This window comes from Anarrhichthys ocellatus, unplaced genomic scaffold (assembly GCF_004355925.1).
Source record: "Anarrhichthys ocellatus isolate YVR2014 unplaced genomic scaffold, GSC_Weel_1.0 scaffold153, whole genome shotgun sequence".
NCBI lineage: Eukaryota > Metazoa > Chordata > Actinopteri > Perciformes > Anarhichadidae > Anarrhichthys > Anarrhichthys ocellatus.
This window is the reverse complement of record NW_022280183.1, coordinates 300,964-323,715: the sequence shown is the minus strand read 5'-3', so window position 1 is coordinate 323,715 and position 22,752 is coordinate 300,964. Positions and strand designations below refer to the sequence as shown.

Genomic DNA, 22,752 nt, shown 5'->3' with positions numbered 1-22,752 from the left:
CTGTATATTGTGATGTTACTGTATATTGTGATGTCACTGTATATTGTTATGTTACTGTATATTGCTATGTTACTGTATATTGTTATGTCACAGCTGTTGTTTATACAGCGTGTCAGCAGCAGCTATGTCTCTGTCCACCCTGCAGTGTGAACCCAACAACAAAGACAACCATGCATACTGAATGAGCAGGCAAGAACAGAGCTGTCAGGAATCTGAGGAATGCAGAGACAGACAGACAGACAGACACACACACTGCATTCTGTTGTGCAGCCCTGTTGTACAATGACAATGAAATGTACCTTTAACCTTACAACCCATTACATAATAATACAATCATGCTAAAATAAACAAAACATTCCTAACTTTGCTACTTTTTTCCTATTTTGATAAGTATAGTTTTTCACATGTGGACACTTTGCAATGATTTAAATATTGGGCTGTGATGGGATGCCAAATAAGACCATGTACAAAGCATTTAGTGTGCTCCTCCCTCTCAGTCGTACCTGGCAGCCAGCAGCCTCAGGCCCAGCTCCAGGCTCTCTCCATGCAGCTCCTCCAGGGTGACTCTGCGGCTCAGAGGGCTGACAGGTAGCGGACTGCCGTCCTCCAGAGCAGCTGGGAACTCCTCCACAAAGCTCCCCAGGAAGGACCGGGCCTCCTCCTCCATCCTGCGGACTCTGGCTGCAGTAAGCTCTCAGGTGAACAGGGGGTCAGGGGTCAGGGCTCACAGGTCCCAAGTGGAGACTTAAAAGGAAAAGAAAGCAGGCTTCAAGTTTCACTCTGAGCACTGCGTGGTGGTAAATTAAAGCAGCATACACATCACAGACCGACATTTTAATTCCTTGCTGGTAAAAGGGCGGCAGTAGCTCAGTTGGAAGGGACTTGGCTTCCAGTCCCACTCAGACCAAGTACTGAGCAGTGACGGGGGGCTAGAGAGGTACCACAATGACTTTTCACTTATAAGTCTTTGATCTATTAAGTTAAACTCTTGAGACAAAGTCTAAGGAAGCTCTAAACAGACATTTTATAATACATTTATCTTGAGATCACGAGTTAATCTCAAAAAAATAAGCGATGTCTCGAGATAACGAGAAAATTAACTCAATATCACAAGAAAACAAAAGGTTGTTTTCTCTTATTATCATTATCATACCAGCCAACGGTAAATGCATTCAAATGGCCCAGATGCATGTTAGAGGAAGAGCACTTCAGCACATCTTGGACTACATACATACTAGGAAGATAGCGTTCCCTCCACAGATGGGATTCTACCACTGGATTTTGGATCATTGCAGAAAATAAGCTCTATGGCAATCACAAGTTTATAATATTTACACGTTTTGTACAGCAAGATAATCTTTACAATTGAACATCACCTTTATGATTGTTGAAGCGTAAATACAATTGGCAGAGGTGGAAATCTAACTTTAGGCAATTAACAAACCACACCCTTTGATGCATGAGTGCTAAATACGACGCGGCTGTGAAGGCAGACCAGTGGGCGTGATTCACTGCATTAGTCTCATTGCTGACTCAACCCGCAGCCCTCCAGCCCTCCTGCAACCCGCCTGATGTTCCTCATGGAACACGTTCCGTACGAGTGACTACCCGTTCAGACATGAACTCGTAAACTGCTCAAACTAAGAGAGACGTTTCATTTATACATTCAAAACAAGGTTGCATTAAGGAAGAAATATACCCTATCTAGTCTAGTCTAGAAAACGTGTTAAGCCTTTTCTATATTGTCTCATACTTTATCTGTGTTATATAACGTCAAACTATTGTAGAATGGGAGCAACTGTAATGTAACCCAATTCACCCCCATGATCAGCAAAGTATATTACAGTGTCCTAGCCGGAGAGAGTGAACCAGTTCTTCCCAGAGTTTGTAGCTGAACTAAGGCGCTCCATTGAGGTGTGTTCAGGAGCGCCTCAGTCAACTCGGTTAAATGCGTTTACCGTCGACTCATTTGACCCAAACATTAGAAGTAAGCTAACAACAGAAGACGACCTTTTGTTTTCTTGTGATGGCGAGTTAAATTATCTCGTTTTGTTGATACAACTAGCTTGTTTTCTCGAGATAATTATCTCGTAATATCGACATAACGGTATTTATTTATGTATTTCAATCATGTCCGTTTAGGGCTTCCGTATAAGTCCAAATGTATGATAGTAAGTCAAACGTTCTACGATCTCATCGTTTCTGACTGACTGATTTTGTTTGTCCTTTAGTGGGCGGAAGTGGCCCCAGTAACAGTGAGGCTAACGAGGCTCTACTTTCTGTGGCAGTGAAGAGACTAACCATCCTCCAGGCTGCTGCTGCTGCCCAGGCTACACGTTAACATGTACCTCGCTGTTTCACATCATGTGCCAAAGCTGTCCAAACTGTATGCATAGCATTATAGCTAGTAGCCACATACGTTCAGCCTACTCTACTCAATTTAATAGTTTTGCGTTGTTTTATACAATGCTTTCCAAAAGACGTAACAATGGCGTGATTTTCCGTTTTTATAAGTTAACTTATTTCTTTACTAGTGTCGATGGAAGCGTCCTCATGGCTGAGACGTTCACGTAATAACAGCATGCGTGCAGTCAGCACCATAACAGAAGGTTCATCACTGGCTGGATTCGTTTAGAAAAGATCATTTCCCCGTTTAGAGGAGCGCAGTTTCTTCATGTTACCTGCAGCTCGTTAAACTAGAACAACCCGTCAGCAGAGTAACGTTCCACAGACACAGCGGAGGGGAACAGTAACAGAGATTCATCGGTAAAACACGAACCTGTGCTGGAAGACGTGCTGGCTGTAACCGTGTAACGTGATGCTGGTGTGCACGGTAGTGTACCACGGACAGGAGCATCTCCCTGTGCACACGTCCCTCCTCCTTCCACTGGAGATTTAAAGGGCCACACCACTATTTACATGGAGGACTTCAAAACATACAAAACAAAATAGGACATTCATTGAAAATACTGAACTTGTTTTAATTATTGATTAAGCTGCATTCTCTTCTTGATTTGTCAATTAAATGTCAGAAGAATATGTGAAAACTACTTAATATAATATTCCATAGATCAAGGTGATCTATCAGTCCAAAACCCCAAAATATTCATTTAAAGAAAAGCATCAAATCATCACATTTGGGAACCTGGAACCTGTAAATGTATGGTGTTTTTGCATGAAGAATGACTTAAAGAATTAATCAATAATAATGGTTGACTAGTCAAGTAATATTGTTCGAACTCTATGGCAATTTGAAAATGGAGAGTGAAAATGATAATGCTTCTATAATATTCAAACAAAAACCTTTCAGGGTGAAGGTGGTATTTATATATTTATAAATAGCGTTCAAACTTAAAGTGCTTTCCTGTGTTATTTGTAGCCTATATTGTTACTCTATTATAGGACAGCCTGGAGTCAACACCAGCCAGCCAGACAGGCAGCTTTTCAGCTTTTAGGAGCAGTGTCCAGACAGACTTTAAGGAGAGCTTTTATCCAATCACATTTCGCCCCTATGTTGTCTCTAAGTAAAAAGATCTGCCCGAGGCCTTCAGAATTACAAGTGAATCCATGTGCAGTGTAAGTGAATGGGGACGATATTGTTGATTGTCAGTCTTCAACCAATCAGATCTTAATGCTGCGTTCACACCAAACGCGGCGCGAATTATTCGCGTGAGTAGATTACATACAAAGTCTATGCACAGACGCGATGAGACTGGCGTGGCGCGAATTTGCGATGGCGCGGCGCGATTGACTACTCGCGCGTTTGGGGCGTTTGACGCGAATTCGCGTCAATCGCGCCACAGATTCGCGTCAAACTCCCCAAACGCGCAAGTTGAAATTTTTCAACTTCTGCGAAATATTCGCGTTACGCCCCGGCGCGATAGCCTATCAGCGTTGAGTTGCTTCCCCTGTCATCACTGACTTCCTGCCGTTGTTGAATCAGGAAATAAATCCTGTGTTCACCCAGAGCTCTACGATACCTCATATCAATAGAGACCGGACCAAACTATGTGTATACATGTGTTTGTGTGTAAACCATATGGTACAAACAATGAATAGATGCTGCCGTATTTACGTCTACATGACGTTATTCTGAGTGTTGGTGGAGCTGCTACAATGTTAGAATAGCCTAGCACCGCTCCATCCGCTCCATTGGGAAGACAAGTACAAATCGGCATCATTACGTAGTTATTTCGGAGTCCCTTTTTGTCGGTTTGTTGCCGTTAAATCACAGCCAAATCAGTTTATTTTGTGTTCATACAGCTGTAGTAAACAGCGACGTGTGGCTTGCTAGACACAGTGAACACAGCTCGATAAAATCCACGGAGCTCCTCTGGACAATATTATGAACCAGACATGACGGCATTTAGTTTCCCGGGATATCTGTGACTTCCACAACACGTACTAAGCAGAAATAGAGGTTATTTTTTTTCATGGTTAATGGCGGACAGTTGAACGGCTTTCAGGGCGATAAGCCGCGCCCCCTCTCCGGCGCGTCCAGCGCGAATGAACACTGGTCCCCAGCGTTTTGACCAGCGGCGCGATTGACGCAAATATGCAGCGCGATGAATTCTCGCCGCAGCATTAGTTTGACATGTTGGGCGTATTCTTTGACATGTTAGAGCCTGCTAGCTGGCCTACAAGTACGTCATCATTAACGTGCGGCTTGATTGGTCAGTAGGCTAGCGTGACTGTTGTGAAACTAGCTAGCAGAAATCTGCTGCCTCTGTCGAGCGGACATTTTCAGCCCTCAAGCGCATTAAAACGTATTTAGGAAATACAACTGGGGAGGCTCGACTGTCTTCACTGGCGTCCATGAATCGAGAAGGACTTCTTACTGGAACTGAACCGCACCGATGTACTGAACAACTGTGAGATTAAACTCTTTGCAATCAAAGAAAGGAGGATGGACTTTGTCTTTAAATAGTGAACAGCAGCTTTGGTATTTGTTTTTACATCTGCAGTAGCGTTACTACTGTGTTAATTTTTCTATTGTGTGGTTTTTATGATCTGATTAATATTGTTCCCTCTGATGTGAATAATATTTGAATGACTCGTGCTCTTGAGTGTGTGACGCAATACGTGTTTTAGCACCGCAGTGTTGCTGGATTGATTTGTCATGCTTTGTCATATAAATATATGTGACTGGTTCTTGTGAGTTTGTTCTGGTCATTGTGATAATTAATTGATTTTGACTCCATGCATTGTCCGTTAATGACGAAGCATCCCGTCATGCTGCGTCATAGTGCCAGACCTGCATGCGTTATAGTTTTGCATGTATTCATGTATCTGCACTTAGTGTATCTGTAGGTGTTGAGCTTCATGTAACATGTTATTTCAATTGTCAAATGTTGCAGTTATATGAATATGAGGTGTTTACATGAAACAAATAACCGTAGCTGTGGCGTCATAATGAGGTTATTAGGAGGAGGTTCAACTGTAGTAGGACAGCACTGAAGGCCCAGGTATAAAACACACGGTTCACCACTGGCTACTTACAGCTGTCACGACATGCAAAATGATTGAAATAAAATACATTCAGGAGCGTGGTGACTAAGGCTATAGTGGGGGCAATAGGCGACTCATATGACACAAGTATTACAAGTAGATGGAACCCATGATCCCACCGGTTGTGAAAACACAAGTCATATGAGGTCACAGAGCACCTGCTAACCATACCACACCAACAGCTGACAAAGGTGATGCACGGACATTAACAGACACCGTTTTGGCAGAGCTAAATGAAGTTCAGCACGCACTGGGGTGGTTTGCAAACAAATGTGAAGCAGTCGGCATAAGAGTCAGTACCTGCAAGTCTGAGGCCATGGTTCTCTGCCGGAAAATGGTGGATTGCACCCTCAGGGTTGGGAGTGAATCACTGCCCCAAGTGAGGGAGTTCAAGGATCTCGGGGTCTTGTTCACGAGTGAGAGTAAAATGGAGCGTGAGATGGACAGAAGATTTGGTGCTGCGGGCCTTGTACGATACGGCCTTGTATGATAAGTTGGACCGGACACATTAAAGACTCAAAGCCAGGTATTTGATGGGGCTGCTCTGATATCTGGAAGCCATGGTGGCATCCAGAAGCTACTGCAAGAGAAACTAGGTCTTGAGATACCATATGTACTTTGTCTTATCCACCAGTTACACAAGTGGTAGTACACGCAATGTCAGCAGAGACAGCTGTAGTGGACGTTGTTCATGTGTGTTATGCCCTCTGCAAATTCTGCAAGAAGCCCTCAGTTGCACTAGGGGTGTGCATCTTAAACGCCTTCTGGAGCAGAGATGGACAGGACATCCTGCCCCTGTGTCAGTCATCCTAAAATTCTTTTCCGACCCAACATATCTTTTGACTGAGATGGTCCACTCTGTGCTGGCCTGTGGTGCAGAAATACGAATGGAAGCATCATGGTTTCCCTCAGAGGGCCGGTTGTAACTGTAAGACTGTATAAATGTAACTACTCCCTAACATATTGTTAAATAACGGTCTCTGCATTTTATTGTTTATTCAAATGTAAAAATATTGTACATGCAGTTATATAAATATATTTAAGCACATTTCTGTTATAACATATAACAATTTTATGTTTTTCTTGGAGGCTAAATTTAGCATATACCTGGCTCCGTGTTTGGTGACGTGTTGTGAGATTCCTTCATCTGCTTCATCGCTGCCTCAGAACACAGAAGACAGACCGGTGTTTCTCCTTCAAGCACAAACATGTATTCGATTTCCTATCTTTCATTAAATGTAAACAATGCTGTCTAGCGGCAGGATGCCGTCATTTTGCGGATCACAAAACTGACATGCATTATGGGAGATGTAGTTTATGGTCACTTTACAATGTAAAGCAGCATACTTTCATTTTAAGACAATATGCCTGTTATATGGAAGCACATTTCCAGCAGCAAAACAAAACTACAAAAAAAGATGAAAAGTTAGACGACAAATATCCCCATGGCACTTTTGGTGCATCCATCTGTAACCATGACACTGACCAGATGTTTCCAGTTGTTGTTCAATGAAGGTCGTCACCTCAGCCACATCGGTTCTATTCTTTCTACACCAGAGCTGGTGCTTCTTGCTTAAAATCCTCTCAAGGGTGCGTTTGCTCAGTACAATCCCACGTGAAGTATTTCATCTGTTGCACGTTTAAAGAAGTCTTCAATGTACTCACAATCCATTTATATTTCAAATGTAGGTCAACCTGTGAAGAGCTGCTTCTATGACTGGTGTGTTTAAGTATCTCATCATTTGGACTTTCTATCTCATAATTTCGTCCATGGGGATATTTAAATTTTCACGTCTATTTTCATGCTTTTTTTTTTTTTGTAATTTATTTATTTATTTTTTGCAGGCCACATGAAATGACGTGGCGGATTCGGACCTCGAGTTTGACACATGTGGCCTAAATCCTGGTGGCAAGGAGAGCAGGTGGGAGCTAGCTGACTGCCTCAGGGTCGGCATATAGAGTCCAGTTGGTTAATATTAACTTTCTCAGGTTACACTCGCAGCCATGGAGAGTGAGTGACTGAAGATATTGAGACAAACTTGTATTTTCTTGAGCCTTTATAAAAAAACAAGCCAACAAAACTTGCTAGCTTGTATTAACGGACGTATTGAGAGAATTATTCTGTTCTACCTACGCTCTGCCCACAATACGTCTTCATGTTAACGAACAGAAAAGGACACGATAGACTGCAACTATTTTCTTGAAATTTCAATTGTGTCACTGCAACTCTTTACCCACCATTTTCTATTTTAAAGTTGACAGCATACTGTATATATTTATAAGCTCTTTTTATGGTAAATAAACACTTGAGGCAAACATTTTCCAAATACATATTTTACTCCAGTGTAATTAAATACACGTTAAAACAAATGGAAAAATGAAACAACAGGATGCACTACAAACAGACACTATACAAAGTAAGCTGCCAAGGCAGCCATTTTGTCTTTAGGTTTTTTAGGATTGCCACGGCGTCCTCTGCCACGTCCCCGTCCTCCTCGCCTCGCACCCCCACCCCGGTACCTCATGGTGGCATGTTTGAGCTCCACCAGATCCTGGAAGACTGGATCACAGAAAACACAGCCGGTGTGTTGGGTCTCGCCGTCAGGAAGTGGAGTGCGAGTCTTGTTGAAGTCCACCGCGACCTGAGAGGCGTCACAGGCATCGCAGCTCTCCTGAGCCACCTTCATGAACAAAGGAGAACCACAGAGGCAGCATATCAATCAACAGAGATGTTAAGAGGGGAAGTAATAAAACCTTCAAGGACGGGGGACCAACGAGTTCAAATCACTCCACAACTAACAGCCTACAGAGCGTCATACACCGACTCACTGTACCTGTAGCAAGATGCAATTTATGAAGACATGTTGAACATACATCTGTGAGCCACACATTGTCTTCATTACTATGAACACACACACACACACACACACACACACACACACACACACACACACTTGAATATATGTTGACTCAATCCCACAGACACTGCACTGTGCTGCTGCCTCCAATAGAGCAGCGAGTGTGGTTCATCTGCAGCTGAATACAATCAGTATTCGACTCGTAGTTGAAAGTGCATTGATCAGGGAAATCAGCTGGTGATATGTTTGGTGCCTGCAGACGTTTGCATATTTAGATCACGGAGTGTGTTTTCTGTTCTAGGCCTATAAAGCCCATTTAGACATTGTATGCAACATTGGGCCATAGACATAGGACAAGATGTAGGAATATTCTCTTACCTGCACTCTGTGTGCATGTTCAAAAAAGTGCACCACCACGTTGCATTTATTACATGCCATCTTCCATTTTGGTCCAGAAGTGGGATCCAGCACCAGAACCCCCCCCATCACACTCCACACACTGTCCAATGCCCAAAGAGTTGAGAGAGTGCTGACAGGAAGGATGGGTGCATTCATTGCATCCCATACCTGGAAAATGCAGATCGATATGAATAGAGATCGATAAAAAGACTCAAAAAGTACACAAGAGACTCAATCTAACACACACCGTGTTAGATTTACTGTTTGCCACAAGATGTAAAAGACAGCCTGAGATAGAACTACAACTTCATCATAAAAGACCATTAAATGTTTCAACATAAGTCATCATCATCAAGTAATAAATGACTTACTAGTGTTGGGGCTAGTTTCACATCTGCTGTCGGGGTCACAATGCTAAGGCTTATCAGCCACTATGAGACTTCAGAGGGACATGATGAGACTGGTCCTACCTTTCTTCATGTCCCTGAAAGGCGGGTTGCTGAAGCAGTACGGGCACAGCGGGTAGCTTTTGCCCCGGGATCCAGAGGTCCACAGCACCAGCTCAAACTCGTCCAGCGGACAGCGGAGCTCCTTGTACAGCTTGATGGCTCCGTTCTGGGGAAGACTGTAGGTCTCGTCACAGTGGGAACAGTGGAGCCTGCTGGGCTTGCACTGGACATTAGGAAAGTAAACAAAAAATATTCAGATTTATAAAACCTTGCGTACGCCTGCCTCTGTGCTACTTCCTGTTATAAATCCCAAATCAACCTGTGAATGTGTTCAGCTGGTCCAGCCTCACATCCCGCCCTCTACACGCACACATTCAACCACGAAGGGTCAATGCAGAGCACTTCATGAGTGTTGATGCATAAACACGAGCTTCTGATCAGTGGGACTCTACGGTGAGAGAGTACCGAGAGGAAGAATGGATGAGGTGATCTCTGAACACTTGTGAGCTCGGTACAATCAAACACTGAACCAGACTTGTTTAGGCAAAAAGTTTACAATCAACTTTCATGAAGTGAAAACACAGTGTGAAAGGGTTAATGTTGTAAGACGAAAACATGGACAGCTACCTGACCGGACACTGCAGTGGTAGAGACCTGTCAATCACTGTGTAGCCCCGCCCTAAAGCATCCCCTGCTTTATGGTCTGTGTGACTCTAAATGGACCATAATGTACTAAATGAACATCATGCTGTATTGAAGAAGACTTGAAACTAGAGATTGAGACCATAAACTCATGTTTACAATGTTTACTGAGGTAATAAATCAAGAGAGAAGTAGTCATTTTCTCATAGACTTCTATACAACCAGAGGAGTCGCCCCCTGGTGGACACTAGAGAGAATGCAGAGAGAATGCTTAATATCAAACCGGTTTGAACAACAACAACCCTACTTAAGACTGCAAACACGAAAAGGTCAGAGATCATCACTGAAGACATCAGCAGACCTGTGTTTTCAAACGCATTCTGGGTTATTGTGTGAATTTATTCCATTCTAAATTAAATATATAACACAATAGAAGATGCCACTGTATGTATGACAAAAATGTTGTATTGCTAAAGCACATGACAGCTCCATGTGACTCCCAGTCGCCACATGTGCTGGATTCCTAATATAAACTTCCATGACAGAATGATAAAGTTCCTTGAATCTGTAATGAGGCAGAAATGTACATTCTAGGAGCCCGTGGACCAGTTTAAACATGCAAGTTCTTCACCTTACGTAGCTCCCAGAGTACTTTATTCATGGGTCACCTTGTGGTTTCCACCAGAACAGACCACTTAACAGTCACACGCAACCCAGTACACATATATTCAGATAAAATAACAATGACAAAAAGATCTGCAGCCTCATGATTCATTCATGGCTTTAAAAGTGGTCCCGGTCAGTGGTTTCCATCAGGCTGAAATGCTAATGAAGGGAACACGTCTGCTTTAGCATTTTAAAGTTCTTCTTTAAAGCTGAAGTTAGAAGGCCAACGCACAACAGCAAGACAGGAAGTGACGGGCTGTGCAATAAGTCAGCAGGGTTTAACGTTACAGGTAAGAAATCTACTTCTCCAAAGTCAATCGTTATTTGCCCCGATACAAATTGTACTTCGGGCTAATAAGCCATATTTCTCAAGCAAGAAACAGAATCCTTGGCACTGATACTGAGGGCACAGTGACTCAACAAGGGGCTTGTAGCATTACTGTGTTAAAGTGGGCAAATTGGCAAAAGTTGGCTGTGGTACCTCATTGTCTTGTCCTGTGATGTTAACTGCACTTTTTAAATGTCTTGTACAACCTTTATTTAAAAAGGTAATGTCGTTGACACACAGGGTACCTTCTCAAGGGAGCCCTGGTTGAGATATAGCAGCTATGTGCCACAAAGCTACAGACAGACAGGACATTCACACAGAGACAACAGAGAACACAAATCATTGAAGTGGACCGGTGATAAACTAATAATGACCTGAGCCACCAAACATCTGTCTTCATATCTACAGAGGGCGGGTTCCCACACCTCAGAGAGGTGTCCTATGCTCTGGTATGGGCCGTGTTCATTTTGAAAGGGGCAACGTCACAGAGAATTAATGTCAGACACTCAAATCTACAATCATGCTTTCTTTAAAGGATTAGTTTGGACACTTCTGCTAACCTGGATGTACTTCATGAAGCGGTGGCACTTGCCACAGCGGGACAGCGGCTTCCCAGAGGCAGCGATGGGGGAAAAGGAGACCTCCATCAACTCATCCATGCCTGTAAACACACAACAGACAGAAACGCTGGGCTAGAGCTGCATAGAAATGCACCGAGGAATCTTTGATGTGAGGGTGTGTGCACTTGTTTGTGTGTGAGGCGCAACGCTATTCTACTTACTAGCTGTTGTCTATCTTGCAATTACAGTGAGACGAGAGACGTGACCCAAGACCAGATTATCATTTTATTGTATAAAAGACCTAAAACAAGTCATGGTATCAGGACTAGCTGTGCGTGAGGATGCCATGACCTGCTGTTGACCTGACGTTGCTGTGGATGCAGTGAACTTACTGGGGATGGAGTCCACAAAGTAGTGGAACTTCCTCTTGAAGATATCCAGCGTGTGCTGCAAGACCTGCTGGAAGTTGGCCTTACCCAGAGAGATAAGGGTCAGCTGCTTCTCCACAGCGCTACGGATGGTGGGCAGCACCAGCTCTGCATCTGCAAAGCACACATTTAAATTCTCATTAAGGTGGCTCGTGAATTTGAATGAAGTGGACCATCCTATCTGGTCTTATGTCCTAAAGGGTTATTTATACCGGACAATCAGTCAACACAGCATCCAAAGATGATTGTGCAATGTTCTAGAAACCTGCAATCAATGCAGAGCTATAAATCCCACATACATGTCAGAGAATGTGCATCATTAGACGGTAAATGACCTGTCTTGTAGTAACCATGGACCAGGACAATGCCCAGGTTGGTTGGCTTCAACTTGCGTCCGTTCTCCACAGTCACATAGTTCCTTTGGCAGATGTTGTTGATGTGGACAGGAATGCTGGCATCAGTACCTGAAGACGGAGGACAGACGGCAACATCTGTAAAACTGGTTCTTGTCGTCATCACCATCATCACTCTGCAGATGAATGCTGTCATGCAGGTCATCTTACAGACGCAGCAGCATCAAGTGGTGAGTATTAACTTCTACTAATCTGCATATAAAAAGGCTAGAAAACAAATCTAATCACCATCTAATCATCTTTGACTAGTTTTGTATTGCTGTGGGTACATGTAGTTTACATGGATGTATTTTGTTCATTCTCCCACTCTCCCCTGTAGCAACACATTGAGGCCAACATGCTGCACCGGCTGCTTCCTATCTTACGAGATCCTTCAGGAACAGAACACATGTTGAACAGACATTGCAGAGGTATACCAATGCCATGTTTCTCCATGAGGGTGATGAGTTCAGCCTCGGTCAGGTACTCTGGGGGGCTGGTCTGCTTCTCCACCAGCTTGATCTCGTCCACTGTGAAAGTGTCTCCACACTCACAGACAGGCATGGCCTCCTCCAGAGGGATGCCCTGCCACGGCATCACTGCAGTGTAACCTGCGGAGAGAATCTGCACTTAGCACGAAGTGGGTTGAAGCAGCTTCTTGTAGTCCTTCCTTACTTCTTAGTGACTACTAGCGAGTATTAAACTAGTGACTTATTAAATCAGGCTACAACTTTAGTAGCGATAGAAAGTGACTTAACAGACATTTGTAGAAATGACAATCCTCGAGATTACAACTTGAACCTCTCCATCCCTTTACTATAGACCGAGTTGATTAACAAGAGTTAATGCACAGTAACCTGCACCGACTCCTTCAGGGATTTCAGATCCATGCATGGTGTGAGCAGCTGCGTTACCTGGTGATATCAGGGTTTTGCCGCTACACGAGAAGGCCTCTGTGCCGATGTTGAAGTCAATGGTGGTCTGTAGGTATTTGCAGTCCTGACTGAGAGTGGCAATGAAATGGCGTGTGATGTAGTCGTACAGCCGCCAGCCATCACTTCCTGTGAATAGCAGAGGAGGAAGAACTGGGGTTAGAGGCTTAACATGAAGGGGATATCAGAGTGAAAGGTCTCCTCGTGTGTACAAATGACTATTTTGACAGCTGCCCTTACTTTGTAACCTCATATGGGACATGCATTATCTATTATCCATTATTGAATTAGTTATACGACTCACCCAGTTCCGCTTCTGAGGCGGCACGCATGGGAGTGATAGGTGGATGGTCTCCGACATCAGCTCCTTTCCTGGGTCGGTTTAATCCAGTTGAAAGCAGAGCCTTCACCTGATGGAGAGGGAATCACGTTTCTGTTTATCCGCGATCGATCGGTCTCTGTATGCATACACCACTGGCCTTAAATGCATCATGGCATGAATATTATTTATCCGTGTTCCCACAGTTTTAGCGACGGTCTAAGATCCTCAGGGAAGACAAAGACTAAGACTAGGTCCCACAGTGGTGCTCACCTCTTCTGCCCACATGGGATTGCTGGTCTGCTGCTTCAGCGCTCCCTTCAGGTCAAAGTTCTCTGGGTAGTGGGTTGTTTCAGTACGTGGGTAGCTGATGTAGCCCTGAATGTACAGGCGCTCTGCAATCTGCATGGTATGCTGGGGACCCATGCCTGAGACATCACAAAGTATCACATCATTTGCTCTTCTTCTTGCACCGTCACACAACTGGAGCTGGAGCTCATACTGCTTGTTGCTGTTGATCTTACTGGTGTCCAAAGGTTTTAGAGAGTCAAGTCAATATCCAGACTGTATCCTGGACTAAAAGCTGTCAATATTATTTAAAAGGGGGGTTTCCTTGAACCAGTTTGGAATATATAAGCTCATTTCCTGTCCAATTACACCATTACTTTCCTTCGGGAAACTACTGAAGCTGCACCGTCTATATTTTTGTTGATAGTTTAGAATGACAGAAAGTCTTTTAATTATTTGGAAGAATAAGGCTGAATATTCTACATGTTTCTTATCACAGGTATAGTGTTTGTTTCCAAAGCCTAAAGTATCGTGCCATTATATTGTGCCAGAGAGCTCTGCTGTGGTCCAGACACATGTGTGACATGTTCCTTCATCATCATGAGCTGTTTAAGGAGATGATTGAGCCTTTATTTCTAAAACTGAAACTATACATTTGTGATGCGTTTTTAAAGACGTATGTCTTCAGTAGGAACCAATGGGCTTGGGGCTGAGTGACAGAGGCTAGTGTAGTCAGAAAGCATTTAGAGGCAGACTATCACATTCTTGGTTTTGCTCTCTTCATGGGAATTGTACACAGAAGAGACATGTGAAACACAAGCCCGATCCTTTACCTTTACAACCTGACTCTAAGATCATGGCCAGAAAGATGATGCACCTCTCGTTTCTACATTCAGCTTCCCGATTGTGAGGATTTGCTAATTTTCATATTTTGGATTGATGTCATTTGATGACATCAATCAAATTATGATGCAGAGATTTTATTATTTTCTTAAAACGACGAGATGAAAATATTAAGCAGATTAATTGACAATAAAATAAATCTAAAGTTGTAGCCCAAATCCATACAAAGTCGTGCTTAACATCAGCACTGACTAGTGACCAGCAAATCACCTCACCATAACATGCATTCACACATTCCCAAATATTCACTCTCCTTACATGAATTAGAGCAGAACTAATAGCTAAAAGGAATGAACAGCTGATGAAATGCTGCTTGTGTTGACGTGAACATACCTAAGGAGGAGCTGGCCACTCTCAACATCTCCACAGTGTTCAGGGCCTGGGGCCTCTGCTTAGCCTTCTCCTTCTTACTCACCGACTCCACCTGATGAAGAGAGGAACGATGATGCAGCTTTATATCAGAGGTCAGCTATCGGTGAATCCATCAGTGTGGAAATTAATCATGTAGCACTCCCACAAATTCTCTTGTGAAGTTTTATTTACAGTTTAAGTTTCTTTAATATTTGGTGATCTGTAGGTGACTTTAATATTCATGTGGATGTTGATAGTGATAGCCTTAGTTCTGTGTTCATCTCATTATTAGATTTGATTGGCTTCTGTCAGAGTGAACAGAAACCCACTCACTGTTTTAACTCTCGACCTGGTTCTGGCTTATGTCATTAACGTAGAAGATTTAATAGTCTTTCTACAGAATCCTCATGTCATCGGACCATTATCTAATAACTTTTAAATTCTTACTACCGGAGTGTACGCCATTAAGCAAAAGTTTCTACACTACAGTAGATGTCTATCTGGTGCTGTAGCTCAATTTAAAGAAGTGATTCCGTCTGTATTTAACTCAATATCATGCTTCAGTATAAACGAGGACTCCTGTGATAACTTTAGTCCGTCCCAGGTTGATGATCTTGTCGATAGTGCTTCAGGCTCACTGAGAATGACACTAGACTCTATTGCTCCTCTAAAAAAGAAGATGGTAAAACAAAGGAGGTTCGCTCCATGCTATAACCCTCAAACCCGCAAATTAAAGCAAACATCATGAACACTTTAAAGAACATGGCGTTCCACCAATTTGGAAGAATCTGTTAGTCTTAAGATACATAAGAAGGTCCTCCGTAATGCCAGAGCAGATTATTACTCATTAATAGAGAGAAAGGTTTTTTGGGGAGTTCTTCCTGTACCGATGTGAGGGTCCTGGGACAGAGGATGTCGTATGAGTACAGATTGTAAAGCCCTCTGAGGCAGATTTGGGATTTTAGGCTATAACAAATAAAATTAATTAACCAGAAATAAAGGAAACATCTATAAAAAATCTATAACATCAAAATCTAAATATTGACGTCACTACAGTAGTATCAGTCAGGCTATAAAACACCCACGCCGCAGACACATTGTTATTCAATAGAATCATAATAAATAATAAATTACTTACTTGGGCTTCCCTGGATGTCTTGGCCAGGTTGACGAACATCTGACCCACGTCCCTGTCGAAGACCCTCACCCTGTTCCAGTCCAGTGTCAGTGGGCTGTCCTTCCCTCTGAATACCTGACCACAACACAGCATGCCCGTCAGTACAGCACGGGAGGAAGAAGTGATTGACACTGTAGAAGGGAATGAAACCAGGGGCGCACCTTTGCCTGGATGACCCAGTACGTCTCTGGTTTAAAGGACTGGATCTTGTCATGGCGTTCCACACAGAAGCCTAGTGTTGGGGTCTGGCATGGTCCAAACGAGATCAAGGAGGAGTCTAGGTTGCCGTACTTACCCTGGAAATATTTGGTCTGGAACCTGAGAAACATTTGACCAACAAAGGACAGTCGCCATCAAACGCATGTCATCCTGAATAAAGAATCTGATGCAATTGGGATTATTTCTTCTGTTTAACTGATTACATAACCTAAAGCTGAGTATGCAATAGGGGTGGGAATCACCAGAGATCCCCCGATACGATATTATCACGATACTTGGGTCACGATATGATATTATCACGATACTGCGATATATTGCGATTTATTACTTTTTTCAACTTCAAATGATGTCCCCAAAGGAAAACTGTGTCAACATAAGATAATAAGATAAAGTTTTCAGTCTGTTCATCTCACTTCAATCATTTTTATTGCAGCAAAATAGGATTGTCAAGCAGACAGACTGACCAACAATGTCCTAGATGTTGCATGAACCTGACAAACTGAACTGTTTGTATTACTACATAGTCCAACTTAACTAAATGCAAACGTGTGGACTCAGTATATGAACTATAACTTATATAAGTAGGATATAAGAGTTATATAACTCAGTATAACTTGCGATGCGTGGACGTCAAGGGCAGAGAGACAGTTATGCGCTGCACTCTCCCCATGAGCCTGGCCCATGAGCCTGGCTACAGATTTAACCCCGTTGTGAGGCCAGATGTCTCTCTTTGTTTTGACCAACTTCCTACCAATCACACTGACCCGGGACCTTTGCTGACCTCACCAGAAAACAACTCAGCACCATCTAGTGGACTGAAAAAGCAATTGATTTGATTTTTTTTTTTTTTTTTTTTAAATAGTTTATGTAATAAAAGATCGATTCCCCCCCAAGTCGAACTACTATTTGTACACAGGTTGGTGTTAGTGTGCTCCAACCTCTGTATCAAGACCTGGTGCTGGTTGGACCAGTGGTTTACTCATGGACCATGTGATCACAATGTATGGATGGAGATCTGGCCCCTGAACGTTGTCATCTCTCTCGGTCTCTCAGAACTTTCTTTGTCATATTTCTACTTTGAACGATGCAGTGAAGACAGACACGGTCAAAAACCTTAACGGTCATAATTGTCCAACATGTAGTGAACTTGATTTGGTCCCCACAGCTAATGGGACTGTCCGGACACCGTACTGGGATGCATGGACGTCGCAGCTATTTCATGACTTTTTTAAATGATTAGCTTACCCCACCATTGTCACCATGTCAAAAATGATTGCATAGGTCAGAGCGCTTTGTCAGTGCTTCACTATCGAATCCATTCCGCTAGATTAGTGAGAGAATGCCCAGATCAATGAATCTCCATGGACCATGTTTCCATTGCTACCTTTCACACAGGCAGCTTCTCACATAGCACACATACATGCTCGCCAAGCAGCACGGCGTGCTACGCCCAAGCTCTGTCAGACAGCGACAAGCCATTAGAAGTAATGGCTTCAACTGTTACTGCTGTCACGGCTCCACTGTGACTCCAGCTCGTTCTTGGCATCTCCCCTCTGTGTTCTCTCTCTCTCTCTCTGTGTGTGGCATGGCACGGCTTCCATCACCCAGCACCTGGGCTCATCTCCGCACCTGCCGGCAATCAGACCTTCAATCACATGCAGCTCAAGTACCTTCACTCTCTCTCAGATTGTTTCGTCAGCTCAGTGGTAGCTACGACCTCGGCCCCTCTGAGTTTTTCCTCTACTAAGAGTTTGTTGAACTTCGCTTATCTGAGATTACGACTAACTTGTCTTTTCCTTGTGTCTCAAGATCCCGGCGCCCACGTCGCAGCCCAGCCGCTGCCACTCACGCCGCCTCACCTTCCGACCTGCATTCTCCGCCGGCTCTACGAACAACTCAATAAAACCTATTTCCTTCACCTACACTACCGTCTCGGTGTCTGCTTATGGGTCCAGGATAACCGACCGTAACAACTGCAATGCCATTGTTACATTAGTTGATACAACTGGCTACCTGATAAATGTGTGATTTTGTATTAAATTTATGAAAGAAACAGCAGTAAAACGGTTGTAGCTGTAGAAAAGTACCGGGTGAAGGCACAGCCGATGCGCAGATCCAGCTCCTGACGTGCATCCACGGACAGGGCTTCATTGCGGTTGGGCTCTCCAAGGCAGTTCATGGCGTTACAGAGGTCAGTGTCAGTGATGGAGCTGAATTTGGCGCGGTAAACAGTTTGCTCCCCAACACTCCCCTGGTTCATCACCGGCTCGATGGCATCCAGTACCTGAGAGGAAAGAGAAACAATGACCGGTAGAAAGATGGCAATATAAAGTCAATGTTGCTTTAAGTAAAAGTATTCCATTCATCAAATGATATGTTCATGGTAGGCTTACATCATTGGTTAATAATTATTGACGAAGTTATGTGTTCATCACTTTAATGTTACAGCAGGTAAAGGTAGAGCTCATTTTAATTACATGACATACTTCATAACACATCATACATGTAGTCAATTAAGCTCCACCGTTTGAGATGAGCACACACACACACACACACACACACACACACACACACACACACACACACACACACACACACACACACACACACACACACACACACACACACACACACACACACACACACACACACACACACACACACACACGTTAATACCAGCTGTAGCCTAAATAAGCCCTGAATTACCTCAAAGCAGATGTTCTCGCCTTCTTTATCACAGTCCAACCATAAAACCACGTAGTCACAGCCTCTGGCTTCAACCTGACATGAACACAGAACCTTGGGGTCAGCACCAAAGCACAACACACTGACATCCAGCTGATACACAGAGTGTCTTGTGGAAACCAACCACACCTACCTGGAGGAACTTGACCATGTTGAGTTTGGGGTTGGCCTCCTTCTTCTCTGTGGGAGCCTTGCTAAAGAGCTCTGCAGGGTCCACCTTGTCCCAGTTGTTGTACTTCCCTAGAAAAGAAAAGAGCAAAGTTCATAAACAGTTTGAGCACATTTACGAGTAAACCAAAGAGTTTGGATGTTTGGAAGGGGCAGAGCACCGGTACGGCAACTGCATGGCGTCATTTCAACCGTCACTGTAAACCGTCAACGATTCCAAATGTTATCTTTTTACTTTGTTATCGTCACTATTGTGTCATGCAATTTAAAAGGAATAGTAAATGAATGATTGTGTTTTCATCCATCATTTCTACTTCTATGAGGAATCACCAGGACCTGAGGCCTATTCCTCACAGCTAGATTATGGCTTTTCTTACACACATTGTTACACGTATACTGTATACTGTGTACTCTACTGATTGGCCAGTCACCGGTCACGGCTAATGAGCTGAAAACTGTCCTGTTTCGATCGATTGAATTGCAACGTTACATCCATTTCTATTCTCTCTTCCTCTGTCAATGAGGTAAACTAATGTGATCACATTTTTAAGCACAGCAAGGAAATGTCATGAATGAAAGTTCGGTGTGTGAGCAGGACCTACTCTGGATGGTACCCACCAATGAAATCCAGACTCATCACATGTCCACAGACAGAAGTCATCTTGAAGCGTACACTTTGGCCCCGGAAGCTGCCGGGGTATTCGTGCACCGAGCATGCTCCGTTGAGCCCCTTGCGACTTGTACAGTTTCCTTCAGGACAAGGAGAAGAGATGAGGTAGTACTCAGTCAATACGGCCATTAAAGAGGTAAAAGATTTCACCACAAGAGCATTCAGAACATTTCTACGTCCATATTTGAACGGAAGCATATACAGTGAAATACAACGCCTTCAACAGAAGTGATCGATAGCAAAGGCAATGAATATTGTTTAAACTCTAATGGAAAGATCCAGACCAATAATGAAAATATCCTAACAAGTACTCGTGTACCAACGCCTGATAGTACATCACTCATAAAAATTTAAATTTTCTTTTTTACAAATACATATGCTGTCTGAAAGTATACAGAAGTACATTTAATGTTAAACGGTTGTGTTTTAATATGCAACATCAAGTGGTGAGTTGTAAACCTTTGCAGGATGCAACAAATGTTTGGCCACTGAAACAAAAACTATAGTTATAGAATAATGCCAACGTAATCTTCCATAATATGCCAAAATGAAAGAAGATTTCTTAGTATATTTAAGTGTATAGAACTTTTGTCAAACTTTTCAAATGCGCTCAAAAACGTAAACATGAAGTTACTTCTGAAACTAGAGCGAACGCTGGCTGATGAGTCAGACCTCTAATGGCTGTGTCCCATTTCTCAGTAAGGGGGGGGGGGGTGGTGAGGGTCCTCCCTCAGTTACCTGGACTCAAGGCTGCACGCTGACGTCATCTCTGAATACAATTATTCTCTCGAGGCTGAATGCTAATTACGGGAACATGGACACAAACTATTATGATGGGAATCAGAGTGACCAATATGTCTTCCTTCACCTCACCACACCCACACCCACACACACACACACACACACACAGTGGATGCTAGACACATAAATAGAGGCAGGTCCAGGTCCAGATACAGGACCCAGTGAACTACCAAAGGAAAAACACACCAATCTCCAGTCACCTTCTGCCATGGATCAGCTCCAGGTAAGAAACCTTTATGTTGATGACTGACTGTTCCAGATAGCTACCACTGAGGCTACACGTGGCTGACCTTCAGAGTAGACCAGCTATGGCTTCAAAGGCTACGTTTATATTTTTCCAAGTCTACCGTAGTTCATGCTCTCACCCAACATGCATGTTGAAATAGTTATGGGTAGCTGTAATCATTCTGGCTGTGAGATGTGGGACAAAATCCACCGTCCTTATCTCAGCAGCATGCAGTTCATGGTTTAGTTCAGGTGAAGCTAATACAAGGTCTCAGTCTGAGGTAGACGAATCCGCTGGACATCGTTTCAAAGTTACAGTCGGTCAACAAAACCTGGAATGTGATAGTGAACCTGTTTGATTGGAACGGGATTAGTTTCTGAACTGTAGGACAAAATCGTATTTTGAGCAGAAGGAAAGTGATTAGAATCCATCTTTGGGGATCATCACAACGTCTGTACAGACGTTCATGGTAATCCATCCAGGACCTATTGAGGTATTTCAGTGTGGACCAGCCGTCCCTTTTGCCACGCTGCTAGTGTGTTTAAAAATCACAAGTACTAAGATTAAAGAGTTGCAGTTGCAGTAGAAGCGGGTATAAAAATCACCAAACAAGATTGCTGCACTGGTCTGTAAAGTCCTCCAGCAAAGTCCTGAATGATTCTGGTTTCTATAGATCTTGTGCACAAGATGTGGATCTATGAAAAAGATCATCTGTATCACAAGATGAAATAGTTCAGGACTTTACTTTACAGACATGCAGGAACATTTGTCAGGTTATGTGCATCTTCCAGAAGGCATCAGTGAGTAAATGGACAAACTGTATGCAGAGAATATGCAGAAGACGCAGAACAATAACGCCCAGCTGAACCTGATTAATTTCAAACTGACGTCCAAAGTTATATGGAACCAGAGGAATGGCTGATATTCACCGACATTCTTACGATACCACACTCATGTTTTGGTAGAATACACAGAATGGAAGTTCTCAAACGTTACAAGAAAGAAAACGCTCTAAGATCACCACCTATCTAATGAAAGAATAGGTAATAAAGACCACATAAAGGTGATCGGCTTACTGGACAGGTTTTGAAACATTTTAGTGAGAACAAAATAAATACTGAAATTTAAATCCCAGCTGAGTCAAAACTGTCTTTACTAAATAGAGTATGAAATACCTCCAGTCAGTCGTCTGCCTATGACTTGATAAAGGGGAACAACAGACCACAATCAAGTCTACAACAACATGATCAGATACACATTGGTCAGTTTGATCCTGCTGTATTGTCCATACTGCACAGTGCGTGAACTGAATCTGATATCATCTCTTCATGTTTCCACATTTGAATTTGGACAAACAGACACATCTCCAGGTAGCTGGCACAGAGAGTCTGGCCACACTAACACAAGTTATTGTCTGTACCCAGCTGCTGCGCGTCCTTCTGCTGTGTCTGATGGCCCATCACCAGAGTGTGGCCATGCCACTGGGCGACCAGTGTGTGGACGAATCCTTCTGTTCGTACAGCCTGCAGGACTACCACAGCCAGCTGGTCAACCTGCCCAGCCGCATCAACGAGCGCAGCATTGCAAGTTGGACCTACGTGTAAGTATACATGACATGTGTCACGAAAGTGTAACTTCACTCCCAGGTCTGAACCTAACTCCACCCACTGAAACACCGACTCTCCACCCACTGAACACCGACTCTCCACCCACTGAAACATCG

At 43.4% G+C, this 22,752-nt stretch overlaps 2 protein-coding genes across 2 annotated transcripts in view; both read right to left on the bottom strand.

The window, feature by feature from the left end:
• Positions 1–2,885, bottom strand: part of ppm1f (protein phosphatase, Mg2+/Mn2+ dependent, 1F) — a 10,604-nt gene extending 7,719 nt beyond the window's left edge. The window contains exons 1-2 of the mRNA XM_031877885.1: positions 2,780–2,885; positions 504–744 (exon numbers count right to left, since the gene is read on the bottom strand). Of these exons, the coding sequence (XP_031733745.1) occupies positions 504–667 (164 nt within the window). The 5' untranslated portion in view covers positions 668–744; positions 2,780–2,885. The remainder of the gene's footprint in view (positions 1–503; positions 745–2,779) is intronic.
• Positions 2,886–7,441: 4,556 nt separating this feature from the next.
• On the bottom strand, positions 7,442–22,664 carry top3b (DNA topoisomerase III beta). Its single transcript, XM_031877894.1, is given in 18 exon segments — positions 7,442–8,189; positions 8,745–8,849; positions 8,851–8,933; positions 9,236–9,437; positions 11,411–11,511; positions 11,803–11,952; positions 12,174–12,302; positions 12,668–12,841; positions 13,145–13,291; positions 13,467–13,572; positions 13,755–13,909; positions 15,006–15,096; positions 16,162–16,275; positions 16,362–16,518; positions 18,507–18,703; positions 19,126–19,200; positions 19,298–19,404; positions 19,951–22,664. Coding segments are annotated over 18 exon segments (2,616 nt in total). The 5' UTR covers positions 20,201–22,664; the 3' UTR covers positions 7,442–7,916.
• Between the last annotated feature and the right edge of the window lie 88 nt (positions 22,665–22,752).